Here is a 15554-nt window from a genome sequence, read left to right as displayed (position 1 = left end):
TTTCTATGAATTTGATGTTTTTAGATTCACTTATAAGTGAGATCATACAGTGTTCCATATTCTCTGTATGACTTATTTTACTTAACATAATGCCCTCAAGGTCCATCCATGTAGTTGCAAATGGCAGGATTTCCTTATTTTTTAAAGTGATGAACAGCATTGCATTGTATATACAGCATATCTTCTTTACCTCTTTATCTGCCAATGAACATGTAGGTTGTTTCCATGTCTTGGCTGCTGTAAATAAGGCTACAATGAACATAGGAGGTGCAGATATATCTTCCAGAGGGTGATTTTATCTCTTTGGATAAATACCCAGAAGTAGATTTGCTGGGTTGTATTAGTTCTAGTTTTAATTTTTTTTCTTTTTAGGGCCACACCTGCAGCACAGGGAAGTTCCCAGGCTAGGGGTCGAATCGTAGCTACAGCTGCCAGCCTGCGCCACAGCCACAGCAATGCAGGATCTGAGCTGCGTCTGCGACCTACACACAGCTCATGTCAATGCTGGATCCTTAACCCACTGAGCGAGGCCAGGGATAGTACCTGTGTCCTCATGGATACTAGTCGGATTCATTTCCCCTGTGCCACAGCGGGAACTCCTATTTTTAATTTTTTGAAGACTCTCCATACTGTTTTCCACAGTGGCTGTACCTGCCTCCTAATCTCCTGATACTGTGCATTTTCTAAGAATAAGAGTATTATCTTATATAACCTGAGGAGTTACCAATTCAGAAAATCTGAATACAATACTTTAACTCTGAATACAAAATTCTAAACCTGAATATAACACTTTTATCTATTACAACACAGTATTAATTAGATTCATTATCTAATACTGGATTAAATACAGTGCTTTAATTTGAATACAAAGCTTTCATCTATTGCAATATAGTGTTGATTACAATATTCTAAATCTGAAAACAATACAGTATTCTAAATCTGAATACAAGACTTTCACCTTCTTTCCCCACCCCCTACTCTCCATGGTATCCCTCACAGCCCCTTTCTTTTCTATCCGGGATCCAGTCTTGAATCTTGCATTGCTTCTAATTGTCACATCTTCAATACGGAAATTTCTGCAGCCGCTTTCTTTGTCTTTTGTGACATTGACATTTTTATTTTTTTGGCCATGCCCACGCATGTGGAAGTTCCCAGGCCAGGGATGGAACCTTAGCCACAGCAGTGACAACACTGGATCCTTTGACTGCTAGGCCACAAGGGAACTCTGATACTTTTTTTTCTTTTTTGCTTTTTATGGCCACACCTGTGGCATATGGAAGGTCCCAGGCTAGGGCTGGAATCAGAGCTGCAGCTGCCGGCCACAGCCACAGTAATGCCGGATCCCTAACCCACTGAGCAGGGCCAGGTATTGAACCCGCATCCTGGATACTGTTGGGTTTGTAACCCACTGAGCCACAGTGGGAACTCCTGATGACAGAATTTATTTATTTATTTATTGTCTTTTTGCCTTTTCTAGGGCTGCTCCCGTGGCATATGGATGTTCCCAGGCTAGGGGTCTAACCGGAGCTATAGCCACCGGCCTATGCCACAGCCACAGCAATGTGAGATCTGAGCCGCATCTGCGAACTACACCACAGCTCACGGCAACGCCTGATCCTTAACCCACTGAGCAAGGCCAGGGATCGAACCCACAACCTCATGGTTCCTAGTCAGATTCGTTAACCACTGCACCACGACGGGAACTCCGATAGAATTTTTTTTTAAATAAGGGAAGCTTACTGTTGGAAGGCCACTGTTTTGGAGGTAAGCGGGCAGGTTAATCATTTTTCAAATCCTTTGAGTGGGCCAAAGAGGTTGGCAAGACTCAGGATTTTGGGAAGAGTTCTTTTATCTAGGAGAGAAAACCACTTTCCATCCTCCCAGGCATTTACAGACTCTTGCATATGGTGTCCTGGGAGCCACTAAGTTCTTTGAAGGCTGAGAGCCCTGCCTTCTCCCTGCTGGGCTCCTGCTGAGCAAGTAAAGCCTGGTAGCTGACTCCCCATGATGCAAAGGGTTCAACAGCCTTAGGACAGAAAGCACTGATCTCCCACGTGTGTCACCTTCTTCCCAATATCTGCCACCCAGCTGATGAGAGTGGGACCACATTCACAATATCCGGGTCCAATGTGCACAAAACAATACCTCCCCCCCAACCCCCGAAGGTAAGGCTCCACACAGGTATCTGTCAAGAGGGAACTCTAAGTACCCATGGATTCCTTCTCTTTCAGACTCTCCCCACTTCTTAAAAACTCATCCAAGGCTGGCTGCCTTTTCTCCCTTTCTATCAAAATAAAAAGATAGGAGTTCCTGTCATGGCTCAGTGGTTAATGAATTCGACTAGGAACCATGAGGTTGTGGGTTTGATCCCTGGCCTCACTCAGTGGGTTAAGGATCAGGCGTTGCCCTCAGCAGTGGTGTAGGTCGCAGACACAGCTCTGATCCCCTGTTGCTGTGGCTGTGGCGTAGGCTGGTGGCTACAGCTCTAATTAGACCCTAGCCTGGGAACCTCCATGTGCCGCGGGAGCAGCCCTAAAAAGCAGGGAAAAAAACAAAAAAAACAAAACCCCCAAAATAAATGGATAAATGCCATCACCAATGACACGCTGGCGCCACCTGTTGGCAGGCATGTGGCTGCGCTTCGGCCTGACTGGCAGGTCAGTTTTTCTTCCTCAGACTTGCAGCTCACCCGCTGAACACCTGGTGGGGTCGGCTCCCCTTTGAAATGTCTTCAGTCCTATGGTTTCCTGTTGGCACTCTTTCTGTGTTTAAGCTGCCCAGTTTATGGTACGTTGTTAGAGGAGCCCACACGGACTCAGGCGCAAAGGCCTCACCTTTTTTCAACTTAGCCTCATTTTAGGTAAATAATTCCCGTTACTTCATAAGCCCAGGCTAACACCTTGCTCTCTCTCTGTCGTATACAGATCTCTTCTCTCTCCCCCTGAGTTTAGGGCTGCTTTGGGTGCAATCAGTCTTCATTGGTTAAATCACTGGAGAGACAAAACTGTTCTGAGGGGCTCTTTCAGGAAATGCTCCTGGGTTTCCCTTGATGGAGACGGGCTCTATTCTTCCTGACCACTTGTTCTGAAGCAGCTTTCATAATCCAGCTCCAGGTGGCAGTGTTGGCCAGCTTTAAAGTTTGTCAAAATCTGGCGTTCCTGTTGTGGCATGGTGGAAACGAATCCCACTCGGAAACTTCAGGTAGCAGGTTCAATCCCTGGCCTTGCTCAGTGGGTTATGGATCCAGCGTTGCCATGAACTGTGGTGTAGGTTACAGATGTGGTTACAGACATGGCTCGGATCTGGTGTTGCTGTGGCTGTGGCGTAGGCTGGCAGCTGTTGCTCTGATTCGACCCCTAGCCTGGGAACCTCTGTATGCTGCAGGTATGGCCCTAAAAAGCAAAAAACAAACAAACAAACAAAACCCCCCAAAAACAAACAAAAAAGTTTCCCCAAATCAACAGGACTAGAAATCTGGCTTGTTTTCTATCCCTCCTCATCTTTCCATCCAATCAATCCACAGTCAATCAATCCAGAGTCACTTGGTCCCTGGTCAAGCCTCCTCCTCTCAGCTGACACTCTCAGGGATGGGCTCTGTGTAATCTCTTTGGAACACAACAGGGGCCAATGCCAGGTGGTCAGCACGGGTTTTCTGGCTGGCCCTTCCTGCTGTGATCTTTGTATCATAAACCATCACATGTTGGCTGATTGAGCCAAGAGGCCAGGGAACCCCAGAGACATTCCTGGGGCCACAAGTGGGGACTGCGAAGTTGATTCAGCTGCCTTTGGTGCTTCAGGCAGGAGGAGGGGCCTGACCTCTCAGACCAGCTCAGAGGCTGCTCCCTAGTTTCCCTCTATCCCTCCCACTCTCCTCTTATCCCAAGGAGACCAGTTTCCAGGGTGACCACTGCCATACGTGCATCAGACCAAGGATTTTTGCTGGCCTGAGTCATGAAGGGACAGGGCAGCCTTCACTGGGCATTGGGGCCTTGGAGTCAGAGCGAAGGGACTGCATAGGTCTCTGCCAGGTGGACCTCGAGGACAAGTGGCCATGGGGCCTATCTGGCATGTGTAGGACCTATAGGCTGTTCAGGGTGAGGGGCTTGGTGTGGGGCTGGCTTCTCAGAGTAGGGTTGTCCTTGACCTCTCTAGTAGAGGCGCCCTTCTCCCCACCTGCCCACTGATTGTGATTCAGGCTCAAAGGAAACTCCAAGACCCAGCCTACAGCACCTTCCCTGGAGCTGCCCAGCCCCTCAACTTTTAATTCTCTGTGTGTCAAAATACAAGACTTCTCAGCCAGAACTGCCACCATTCTCAGAAGCTACGGGACCAACATCTGTCAGACTGTTTCTAGTTGCACTGGAGTCCAGGATAGAGCTGGTTTGCGGGGAGCTGGCTGCAAGAGCTGTGCTGGGGTGGGGACAGGGGACGGGACAGGATGGACAGTGCCTCTCGAGCTGGGCAGGGGCAGTTTGCTGAGTTGGGAGCCGGGCGGGAGGGCACACGGGGTGTGCGTGCTTACTCCCGAGGATCTGGTGTCCAGTGTTCCAGGCGGAGGCCCCTTGTTGGAGCCATGAACACAAGCCTCCCCATGCATCCTCACTGCCACTGAGGTCATGGGGACACTGGGAAATGGGGACACGGGGCCAGGAGCCTGACACCCTGTGTTGCCTGTCTCAGAACCCCTGAAGCGGCAGGGTCTGCTTTTCCTCTGACCCACATCTAGGCTCTCAGTGTGGATTTTTCGTTTTGGTTTTGCTTCACATTTCAGTCATTTGAGCTGGTATCTGTCTCACTGCAGCCTTCCCCCCTCCCCACCCCAACCCCAAGTTGTGACCTTGGGCTCAGGGCTGTGTTTGGTTCATCCTTGTTGAGCTGACAGCCTCCACACAGGGCCATGCACACAGGAGGGGCTCCACAGACACCCTGTCACTGAGGGTCGGTGGGAGAGTGAGGGCAGCAGGGCAGAGAAGCAAGGACGTCTGGCAACTCAGTGCGGGCCTGCCTGGGGGGACTGGTGGGTCTTGGGGATGATACCCACAAAGCTGCTTCTTAGAGGGGTCCAGGGCTGCAGCTCCCAGCACTGTGGGAGGGAGGGCCTAGGAAGGGCAATGCCCTAAACTGTTAAAGCTGTGAGCGCTGGAGGCCCCTTCCGGCTGTGTGGCCTTGGGTGGGAGTATCTCCTGTTTTTTCCCTTTGTACAATGAGGACCAGAGTATCCTTCTCCCAGGGTTGTGAGGATCACTGTTTCCAACTTGAACATCAGGCTTGAGGTACAAAGGAAGCCCAGCTCCGGCAGAAACTCTCCCAGGCTTCCTACTTCGGCACCTGCTGAGGTCCAGCTTTCTGCACACACTGAAGACCCTGCCCATCTTAGAGGCACAGGCATCCATGACCAGCACTGCCTGGCCAGCAGCAGCTCCCTCAGAACGGGAGGACCGGTGGGAAGCAGCTCTCTGGCCATGGTCGTGGCCAAACGCGTGGTGCAGTGTGGCTCCACCTGCTGTAGTTCCCAGAAGGTGGCTTCTAGGAGGCAGCTGGTGGCCTTGGCTTCAGTGGCCTCAGCTTGGGTAGCTTGGGCTTTAGGAAGTGCAATTCTGTGCCACTTGGATGGTTCCGCAGTTTTCTGAACACACAATCACCTCTCTTTATCCAACTTGAAGGAAATGCCAGCTTTGTGCTCCTTTATTTTAAAGTATTGTCAGTTCTATGTACTTTTTCCATTGTTCTCTCCAAGAATCTCTTCCTCCAGAAGGCTCGACACTTCCAGCATGGGGCTGGGTTCCAAGAGCACAGGGGCTGCAGCTGTGATCTTGTGGGGTCTGGACCTGGGACAGTGGGAATGGCAGTGCTTGCCCACTTGTGGGGGACACAGACTCTTCTTGTAGGGGAGCCTCTTACATCAGGGAGTGAAGTGTTAGCGGCCATCTTTGGGGACAACTCCCCCCACCCCTGGGCCACAGTTAAGGTCTTTCTCTGTTGCAATTTACTTAATCTATTTAAAATGATGATTTAGGCCAAGTGAGGGGGATATTGAGGTGGGAGTGGGTGTGCTGGCACCACGTGCTTTTTAGCAATTCTGTTTATTTCTCTCTGCTCAGTGAGTCCCTTGTTCCACTTGAGAGTTGAGAGTTGGCAGCACTTGATAGCACTAGATAATTTTTTTTTTAAAGCACCTGTGGCATATGGAAGTTCCTGAGCCAGGGGTTGAGCCACAGCCACTGTAGAAGCAATGCTGAATAGTTATGTCGTGAGCCACACGGAAAGTCCAGAACCAGATAATTTTTAAATTAAGTAAAAATTGCAAGTAAATGCTCAGCACAGAGCAGGACCCATGTCTAGTGCTAGCTGTTATCACTGGTTTCCCAGCCTTAAAAAGCAGTAGCAGGAGGGTGAGCACACACACACACACACACACACACAGGCACACAGGCACACGTGCTGGGGCTGACTGACAGCACAAATACCTCCTACTGCTAACAGGAAGGGATCTATGCTAAACCCAAAGCACTCGACCAACCAGTTTTCAAAAATCCCCTCTCCCTTCTGTTTACATTACATGTTTACTTTGTGTGCTTGTTGTAATATTTAAGAGTCTAGTTGCCACAAGTTTCTGTGGGTTTCCCACTATCTTTCCCAGCTTGACAACAGGAACACAGCCTTCACTACTGGGTCCCCTGGGAGACCCTCCTCCCCCCAGGGAGACATTACTTTTGTTTACCTCCCCAGGGCTGCTTAAAGAATAAACGAGTCGGCGTCTGAAATGTGCAGCCTGGAAGGGGTAACCAGGGAACTCAGTAGTGGAGTCGGTGTAGGCACAGAGGGGTTAAGGAACTGGTCCCGGGATACAGAGCTAGAAACTTCAGATTTTGACCTCAGGCCACAGATGCTGGAGCTGCGCTTGAGAACTCCCACGGTTCCAAATCAATCATGGCTGGTGGAATGTTTGCTTCTCTGCTGTATAAAAGCACCAGATCCCAGACCCAAGGTCTTACAGTCTCCTGGTCCGAGGACCCCTGACCAGCCCACTTAGCCCACGGGGACTACTTGTGTATGTTTTGGGGGAAGGCGTACAGGCCACCCAGGCCGCTCAAGCATTCAATCTCGAGGCCCCACAAAGGGATGAACACTTTGCTCTCAGCCTCTGAGATGCTGAACCGACCAAACCTGACGAGTGGTCCTTGGAGCAACTTGTGCGCCTCGCTCCGCGGGTCACTAACATCTGTGCCGGCTCCCTCCCACCCGCGACGGTTTCCAGCTCCCAGGAGAGCCTGCATTGCCCGCGCAGATCTGCGGTTGACAAAACGGCGCAGCCGTCGGAACTCGTCGGGGACGCATCAACTGAAACCCCGGCAGCCCGGCAGGGGACCCCCTCCGCCGCCGCGCTCCCAACTCCACTTCCACAGGGGCTCCACCTCCCTTCGCAGCCCAGCTCTGCGTGGGGTGAAGAGGGGTGGGACAGGGCAGGGCGGAGGGGGGGGCGGTGGTCAGAGGCGGAGCGGGGGCGGGGAGTGTCGGGAGGCAGCTTCAGACAGGAGGGGCGGGGGGCGGGGCGGGGCGGGAGGCGGGGCGGGGCCGAAGCGGGGCGCGGGCGCGCGAGGGCTGGGTCGCCACAGCCGCGAGGGGCTCTGAGGCGCGATGGCTGCCCGTTGCTTGGGCTGCGGCGTCGGGCGGCTCCTGGGCGGCCTTCGCGGGGTGGGGGCTCGGGGCCCCGGGGTCCCCCGTCTCTGGAGCAGCGCCCCCGCCGCGCCGCCCGGCTCTTATCAGGAGCGGATCGCGCTGGCCGCGCGCGAGCCGGCCGCCTTCTGGGGGCCGCTGGCGAAGGACGTGCTCGTGTGGGACACCCCCTACCACACGGTGAGCGACTGCGACTTCCGCAGCGGCAAGATCGGCTGGTTCCTGGGAGGCCAGTTAAATGTGTCCGGTGAGTGGGCTCGGGGACCCTGGCGCCCGAGCTCGGCGACGGCTGCCGCACTCGCCCCCTCCTCAGCGTTCGGGCGTGCGGCGCCGTCACCCCGCCCCCACCCACCGGCCCAGCCCGGCCCACTCCCCTGCCACCCGGCCGGCACCCCCCACGTTGAACGGGGTCCCGGCGCCCCATGCCGTGCGCGCCCGCGGGAGGCAGTGAGACGCCTGCGCCGAGCGGGGGTGGAGGGCGCGGGGACCCCGGAGCCGGACTTCCTGCTCCCGTCCCGGCGGGAGATAGCACCGAGAAGCTTTTGGCTGTTGCCACCGCCAGGTGCGGGCCGGCGACTCGCTTGGGGAGCAGCCCTGCCCGTGTAAACAAATCGAGCTGTGGCGGGTGGCCGAGGAGGAGAGCCCCGCCAGTAGCCAGAATCGACCCGTAGCCGGAATCGGCTCGCAGCCGGGAAGGAAGCAGTGGTGGGGCCTCCCAGTTCTCAGTTTCACCTTCGCCCGGAAGACCCACGGCGCTGGCTTTAGTCCCGGTGCGTTTGGGACCCCAGAAACCAGCTCCACTGCCCGTCAGTCCTCGGGTCTCTGCAGAGACTGAATCCCGCCACGCGCTGTCAGGATTTGGGATCGGGTAGAGGGGAGAGTAACCCCTTCCCCAGCCCAGCTAGGGGAGAAGGCCCGGGAACTAAGGCTGCGGCCAGCCTGGCAAGGTCTGGCCTGGGTGTGGGCAGCCGGGCAGGGTGGTCAGAGGGGAACGGGGAAAGGTAAGTGGGGTCTGGGTTGTTTGAGGAAAGGAACTGTAGGTCTTCATGACCAAGGCCTGAATTGGGAAGTGGGGGTCTGAGTCTCCCAGGCTCCACCATCTACTGGCCCAGTTGCTCTGTACCTCTGAGCCTCAGTCTCCTCCTGGGTAGACTGGGGGTGGTAATGCCCACCTGAAGGGGCTGGTTGTAAGGACAAAGTACGCAGAAGTATGGACCGGTCCCAGCACTTATTGGCGATTAATAAATAGTAGTAATTTTAACTCATAAAATTCAGAAATAGCCGTAAAATAATAGCTAGTATCTTTCAGTTATTTTTCAAACAGAGACACTTAAGAGAACTTTGGACCAGATTTTTTTTTCATATTGTGTATTGTTTTACTGGTTTAATCAAAATGACTCACTTAGTAGATAAGCGTTTTCTCTAAAACTGAGTCAGCAGCAAGTGTCCTTGAACTAGTGGGAAAACCCCCAAACCCTTGGATGTGCAGGGTTGGAGGAACGCGCCCTGGATGGGGAGAGATACGTGCAGAGGCAGGGGCAGGAGGCTGCAGTTGCTTTGGAAGCTGCCTTGGACTTGGGAGACTGAGGCTGCTGGGACATTCAAGGTTGGCTCCTGAGCACTTGCTACCTCTCATGCTCAGATAAGACTGGGGACGGGTCTCATGGGACAGGCAGGCAGAACCTCATGAGCCTCACTCTGTCAGGGTCAGGTCCAAGATGTGGTCAGTGCTCAACTCTTCCACCTTTTTTCCTACACTTATTTCTCCCTATGGCTCCCTTAGCAACTGAGCTTCAGAAAGCTGTCACATAGCAAAAGAGCTTTTCAGCTGTGTTCTTACCCCAAATGCGTATGCCACCCACTCATCTATCAGGAATATCTCTGCCCTCCGCCACGTCTGTACATCACAGAGGCGATGGTGTGAAAAAGGACCAGGCCAAGCCATGGCTGCCCTGGGAGCCGCTAGAAAGCTGTGGGCTGGATAGGGTGTTTTGGCATGAGCTGTGTGTGTGACAGTCGTGTGATGATAGCTCATTCCAGACACGTCATGTGAAATTCCCTTTACCCCTCCAAGATCTGTACCTGAGTTCTCAATGTGTGGTTCCCGGACAGGCAGCAGCAGCATGATCTGCAAACTCTTTAGAAACACAAGTTCTCAGGCCCCATCCTAGGTGGCCAGAACCAGAAACCCTCCAGGGGCTTCTGATACACACTTGAGATTGAGAACCACTGCCCTGTGTCTGAGCAGGTCAGGTGGAGACACTGCTGAAGTGGGCAGAGTGTCCTGGAGAGGACGGATGACTAGTAGTGCTTCATGGGTGGCACCGAGCATGTCTTTGGACTCACCCCTGGGTTTGAAGCCTTGCCTTTTCCTGACTGTACTTTCCTGCATCTCCCCAGGTGTAGCATGAGGATAGTGTATAAATGAATTGTGTCGCAGTTCCTATCATTGTCATTTTATTAGTCACTTGCAGATTCTATGGGTCAGGACTTTGGACAGGGCTCGAAGGGCGTGGCTGCCTCTGCTCCTGTCATCTGGGGCTCCTGTCTTCACCTGCTGCTCACTCCCATCTGGAGTGGCGCCGACTGCTGCTGCCCACTGGGCTCAGCTGGACTGTGGCCCAAAGCATCTCCCAGGGGCTTTTCACAGGGTGGAGGCTGGGCCCAGGGAACATTGGCAACCTGAGATCCCTGAGACCAAAGCAGAAGCTGCTAGGCTTCCTAGCAGACCAGGGGCATGTGACCTGGGACACCTGGGGCTGCTATTGACATTGAGTTAGAAACGCTTGTAAAGCACTCTGCACTGTCTTTAGAACATTCCTGGTGCCCAACCACTGGCCTTTGTTATTTATTAATGAATCCTGGGGGATTGGGGAGAGGGGAGAGGCTGTGACCTTGAACCTGGCCTTGGGTAGGTTCAGCTGAGCCTGCTGTGCTTCCTATGAACAGTGGGGCGGGGACCTAATGGGAAGCAGAATGGAGCTCCCTCCCAGGTGGCTGAGGGGAGAGTCTGTCCTGCAGCCCCAGGAGAGCCAGGCCTGTGGAGGGGGTTGTAGCATCAAAGGCCCCAGGGGCAGAGAGGTAGAGTTGACACCCCTCAGTGACGTGCTTCTGTTACACTTATGTTATGCTTTGCATAAGGTTCTGCAGAAAGCCCCATTCTGAACAAGATTCGTACAGTCTTTGAAGTTTGCCTCTTTCCCTGTAGGTCTCAACAGATGTCTTTGCTCTGTCAGATGTTAGGAAGTTGCAAATGGAGAGCTGGAGGGTAGTGACGTGTTGCTTTCAGAACACAAAACTAAACTATTTTGGGTCTGGTTTTGAAAAACAAGTATGTGTCTTCTTACTTTCAAGCTTGGAGGTTTGGGGGAACATTCGTTGCAGCAGGGGAATCATTTTGCTCTAGCTCTGTCCTCCTTGACAAGCCTCAAGTCCCTTGGACGGCAGACACACTGAGCCGGCAAGATCCTGCCTCCTGGGCTGTGTTTCCTCGCAGCAGCTGGAGGAGCTGTCAAAGGTCCTTGAAGGAGCTCTGAGTGGACACGTGACCTCAGGTCTTAGGGGGAGGGTCCGTCAGAGGAGCCCAAATCCTCTCCAGTGGTCAGAGGCACGACTCCTTTAAATAGCTAATGCTTCTGGAAAGTTGGCAAATACAATTTTTATGATTGATGCAATACCTTAAAATGTGCCAGGGAGGTTTTCTATTTAAAGAAAACCCATTGTGATTTCTTTTGTGAATATTAACTGCCTCGTTTCTTTGGATTAAAATTGAATTTCTATAAAGTGGGGAGGGGCAGGGATGCCTTTAAACAGCTGGCTAGAATTTGTTGAATGAGAATTCTTGCTTTCATGTGTACCATTTTATGATGGAAATGATAACACACACTAGCAGGCATTTGCTTACCTGCTTGCAGAGTGGTGTCAGGCCCAGTGCAGACCTGCCCCTGGGTCAGTGTCATGGTGCTTCATCTCACATCACCCTCGTGACAGCAACGTGAAGTGTTGGGTGGCTCCATTTTACAGATGTGGAAATAAAGGCCCCAACTCAGGCATGGTGGGAATGGGGCAGAAAATGCTCCGTGCCCCCAGCCTGCCTTCTAGGGAGGAGCTGGACCACAGATCAATGAAGAGACAGATCCACGCTGGGTAATGTGCTGCAGGTTACAGCTGCCAAGGGGAGAATTAGGATGTCTGCCCATTGTCCCTTGCCCCCTCTCCTGATAAGGAATCTTAGGAATCTGGGACCTTGTGACCCAGGTGGAGGAGGGTTTAGCAGAGCTGGTGTGCTGACCTAGGATGGGGGCCACTGGGCAGAACGAGTAAGTGCTGGATGGTTTGTTGAGTGGGAAAGATCGTTATATGCTGTAAAGTTTGAAAAAGACTTGAAACAAGAGGTGAGGTATGAGCCAAACCCTTGATTGCACTATCTCCTTGCCCAACTCTTCTTGGAAATACTTGAAAGTGGAGTTTACTTGTTCAGCTGCCAATTCCTTGGGTGGAGATTTTTTTTAAAACAGGGGAGTTCCCTTCCCCTCATTCTTCCTCCTCTGTTTATTTGTCTGCAGTTGAGGCAGCAGCAGCAACCATGGACACGTGGAAAGCCCACATATGCGCGGCATGGTAGGGCCACGTCGCCCTGAGCCTGTACTGTGCTTTCTCTGGAAGCTGTGTCATCTGAGTGTTGTCTGTGGCAGCCATGAACTATGCCTCTTTTGGGTACACTGCCACACCATCTGATCCCGTGGCATCTAATTACCTCGGTGACTCCCAGGGTCAGGAACCGTTACTGCCTCGGATTAGGAGCAAAATTTAGAGCCGTTTAGAGGTAAACAGGCCAAGCTACAGTTAGTGAGTGGTTGGACAGCAGCCTGACGCTAGATTGTGGGTTTAAGCATGACCCCAGGCTGCCACCCAGTAGGGGCCTGGTCAGATGTCTTACAGAGCCAGCAGGGGTCTTATATTACTTCTGCCCCCTTGGAAAAAGAAAGCCCTCAGAATCTGCAACATAATACCAGTCAGATGTGTGTAGATGTATGCACACGTCTGCCTACCTGATCGGGGTCCTGGACCTGCAGCATTATGTCACGTCAGATCTTAGTGGAAGTGAGATGCTCAGGCCCACCCAGACCTGCTCAGTCAGAGACTCAAGGGGGGCCTTGAAATCCACCTGCTCAGAGCCCTCTGGGGCTCTGGGAATTTAGGAGCTCTAATTTAGGGAAACTTCTTGAGGGACAATGCCATGAAGATGAAAAGAGGTCTATTCTCTTCCTTGGATGTGGGGCCAGCCTTGTGTCATTTGGACCCCACTTGTCACCCTCCAGCTTGAGGACCCAGAAGTCCATCCATCATCCAGAGCTGAGGTGCTTATTCTGCCCTGTGCCCTGGGTCTGGCTGCAGGGCTGCAAACAGACAGGAGCAGGGCACCTGGCCGCTGCCTGCACGGGGGCAGCATGCTGTCAACATCTCAGGAAGCATTAGAAGGCGACACGAAGTCCGAAGGGAGAAACAGGATAGAACATGCAGGCGGGAACCTGTGTGAGGGTGGGCACCAGGTGGAGGCAGCAGCAGGGAGGGTGGGACAGTGTCTCCCAAGCAGGGAGAAATCCTGCCAAGGCCTCGAGGCAGCAAGGCCCTCAACAGACTCGCACCAGCCAGTAAGGGGAGGCTGATCACACAGGGCCTTCCTGCCCGCTTGTCTAGCACCTCCATGTAGAGGGATGGCACCTGGGGGACACCATGTAGAAGACCTTCCTGGGTCTCTGCCAGCCACCAGCCCTGGGAAGAGATGCCCAGTCATACCCTGTGAGCTGGCTTCTGCTTCCACCTTCTGTAGCGCTGCCCTCTTGCTGGGCCTATGCCAGGTGCAAGATGCCCTGCTGGGCTCCGAGCACTGAGAGTCTTGGTTCAAAGCTGGGTGGTCACCAGGGGTAAGAAGCAGGTCCTGGCGCCTGTTGGAGGCATCGTTGCTGGACCACCTGGGCTACTTGGAGACTGTTTCCTAAGCTACACCTGAGCCAACACTTCCAGGGCGATCCAGAATAAGAGCCTGCACACAGCATCTCCTGGGGCTTCTTGACCAGGTCTGGGTTGGGCCCGAGGGTTTGTATCTGCAGCCACTGCATCCCACCCCCACCCCTTCAGGCAAAGCCTGGATCAGCCCTCCTCCTGTCAGATTCTGCTTAGGGCTGGCTGCAGCCCGTCCTCAGCTGAATACTCCTGGCCTGTGACCTCCGTGGGGACAGGACCCACCCCTGCTGAGAGATGGTCACCATCTCTGCTGCCAGGGGAGGGTCTGGCCTCATCTTCTCATTGTCCAAGAGAAGCCAGAAATCTGTGGTTTCACTGTGAAAACTCTTGATTTCTGAACTTTGGACCAGACCAACAACAGGCTGATGTTGGGTTTATTGTGTAAATCTAGGTTTTGCCACCACATCCCTTCTTCTCAGTTTGCCTTCTTGCTTTCCTCTCTTCTTTTTCTTTTTTGTTTGGCATTTCTTTTCTTCCATTTTTCTATTAATTCAAAGAACTTTCCTGTGTTAATTAAGTAGTCATTTCCCCCATGACATCTATCTTCATTTATTGTTTGAGGATAATTTATGGACTTGTGAAAAGCCAGAAGTTGAAATAAGTTTTTTTTTATTTATAAGAGTAAATGTTAGATAAAATAGCTGAGAGGGGAAAATGTGATTCACAGAGACACACACACAGACACACAAGCTAAAGTTTGTAAATGTTTTCATGTGAGTTCACCCTCTCCAGGATTCTGGGACTCACATGATTCGTTTTGGGGAGGGTCTCCCATAATTTTTGTCAGAGTGGTTTTCCATCAGGAAACATTCGTAGGAGTCTCTGTGACTCGGAGCATGGTGATTACGGGGGTAACCCCCCTCGTGTTTATGTAATAGCGCTTCAGTGTTGCCTTCTGTTTGATTCTGGTCGTGGCCCTGGGAGGTAGACAGGACAGAGGCTGCGTCTCCAATTTATGTAGGAGGAGACTGAATTGGAGAAGATAAGTAAGTGCTCCAAAGAGAAGAAAAAAGGAGGGAGTCCCTGTCATGGCTCAGTAGAAAACAAATATGACTGGTATCCATGAGGATGCAGGTTCGATCCCTGGCCTTGCTCAGTGGATTAGGATCCAGCGTTGCTGTGAGCTGTGGTATAGGTTGCAGATGCAGCTCGGACCTGGTGTTGTTGTAACTGTGTAGGCCGGCAGCTGTAGCTCTGATTCAACCCCTAGCCTGGGAACCTCCATATGCTGTGAGTGCAGTCCCCCCCTCCCCCAGCAAAAAAAAGGAAAAATGTATATACGTGGGAAAGGATGTGGGTCCTGTCCAGAGATTGCACCACTACCCCCCCGAGAGCTGGGCCCATGCCCTGAGCACAGAGTTGGGCAGCGTTTTTACCTCCAGTTTTCTCCCTAGCAGCCCAGGCTGTGATGCTCAGCCCCACAGCACCTTAGAACTTCCAGGGAGCCCTGAAAGCCATGGGGCCAGTGGGGTCAGGGTCCCCCGGGGGTGGCTGGGGTTGGGACTCCTGGTGCGAGGCACCTGCACCTGCATAGTCATCCTCATGTAGTGATCACCTGGTTTCCGGGGATCTGTCACATCCCTCTTCACAAGGCAGAAGCCTGCCTCTGACCCCAGTGAGAGTAGAGCAAAGCACAGCAAACCTGACCCTCGGGGTTCCAACTCCAATGGCACCCAGTGTAATGCCCGTGAACCTGTTTTTGTGCAGTCAACTGCCTGGATCAGCATGTTCAGAAGTCCCCAGAGAGCGTTGCTTTGATCTGGGAGCGGGACGAGCCTGGAACTGCGGTGAGGATCACCTACAGGTACGTGTGTCCCTGAGGGCAAGCATCTGCTGGCTGTGACACCAGC

At 52.8% G+C, this 15554-nt stretch overlaps 1 protein-coding gene across 4 annotated transcripts in view; it reads left to right on the top strand.

Annotated features, from left to right (window-relative positions):
• The window catches only part of ACSS1 (acyl-CoA synthetase short-chain family member 1), a 39264-nt gene continuing 31264 nt past the window's right edge, over nucleotides 7555-15554 (top strand). For 2 of the 4 annotated variants that reach the window (XR_002340090.1, XM_021078074.1), the window contains exons 1-2: nucleotides 7593-7924; nucleotides 15412-15508. Coding sequence is in view for 3 of the 4 variants with exons in the window: in XM_021078074.1 (XP_020933733.1) it covers nucleotides 7639-7924; nucleotides 15412-15508 (383 nt within the window). In the remaining variant the exon portion in view is untranslated. Of the gene's footprint in view, nucleotides 7925-15411; nucleotides 15509-15554 lie in introns of all 4 variants that reach the window. The other 2 variants (XM_001927113.6, XM_005672761.3) reach the window with 2 other exon arrangements.

The sequence above is a fragment of the Sus scrofa genome, chromosome 17, assembly GCF_000003025.6.
Source record: "Sus scrofa isolate TJ Tabasco breed Duroc chromosome 17, Sscrofa11.1, whole genome shotgun sequence".
Taxonomy (NCBI): domain Eukaryota; kingdom Metazoa; phylum Chordata; class Mammalia; order Artiodactyla; family Suidae; genus Sus; species Sus scrofa.
Note: the sequence above shows the minus strand (reverse complement) of the source record. Positions and strands in the feature narration are given on the sequence as shown.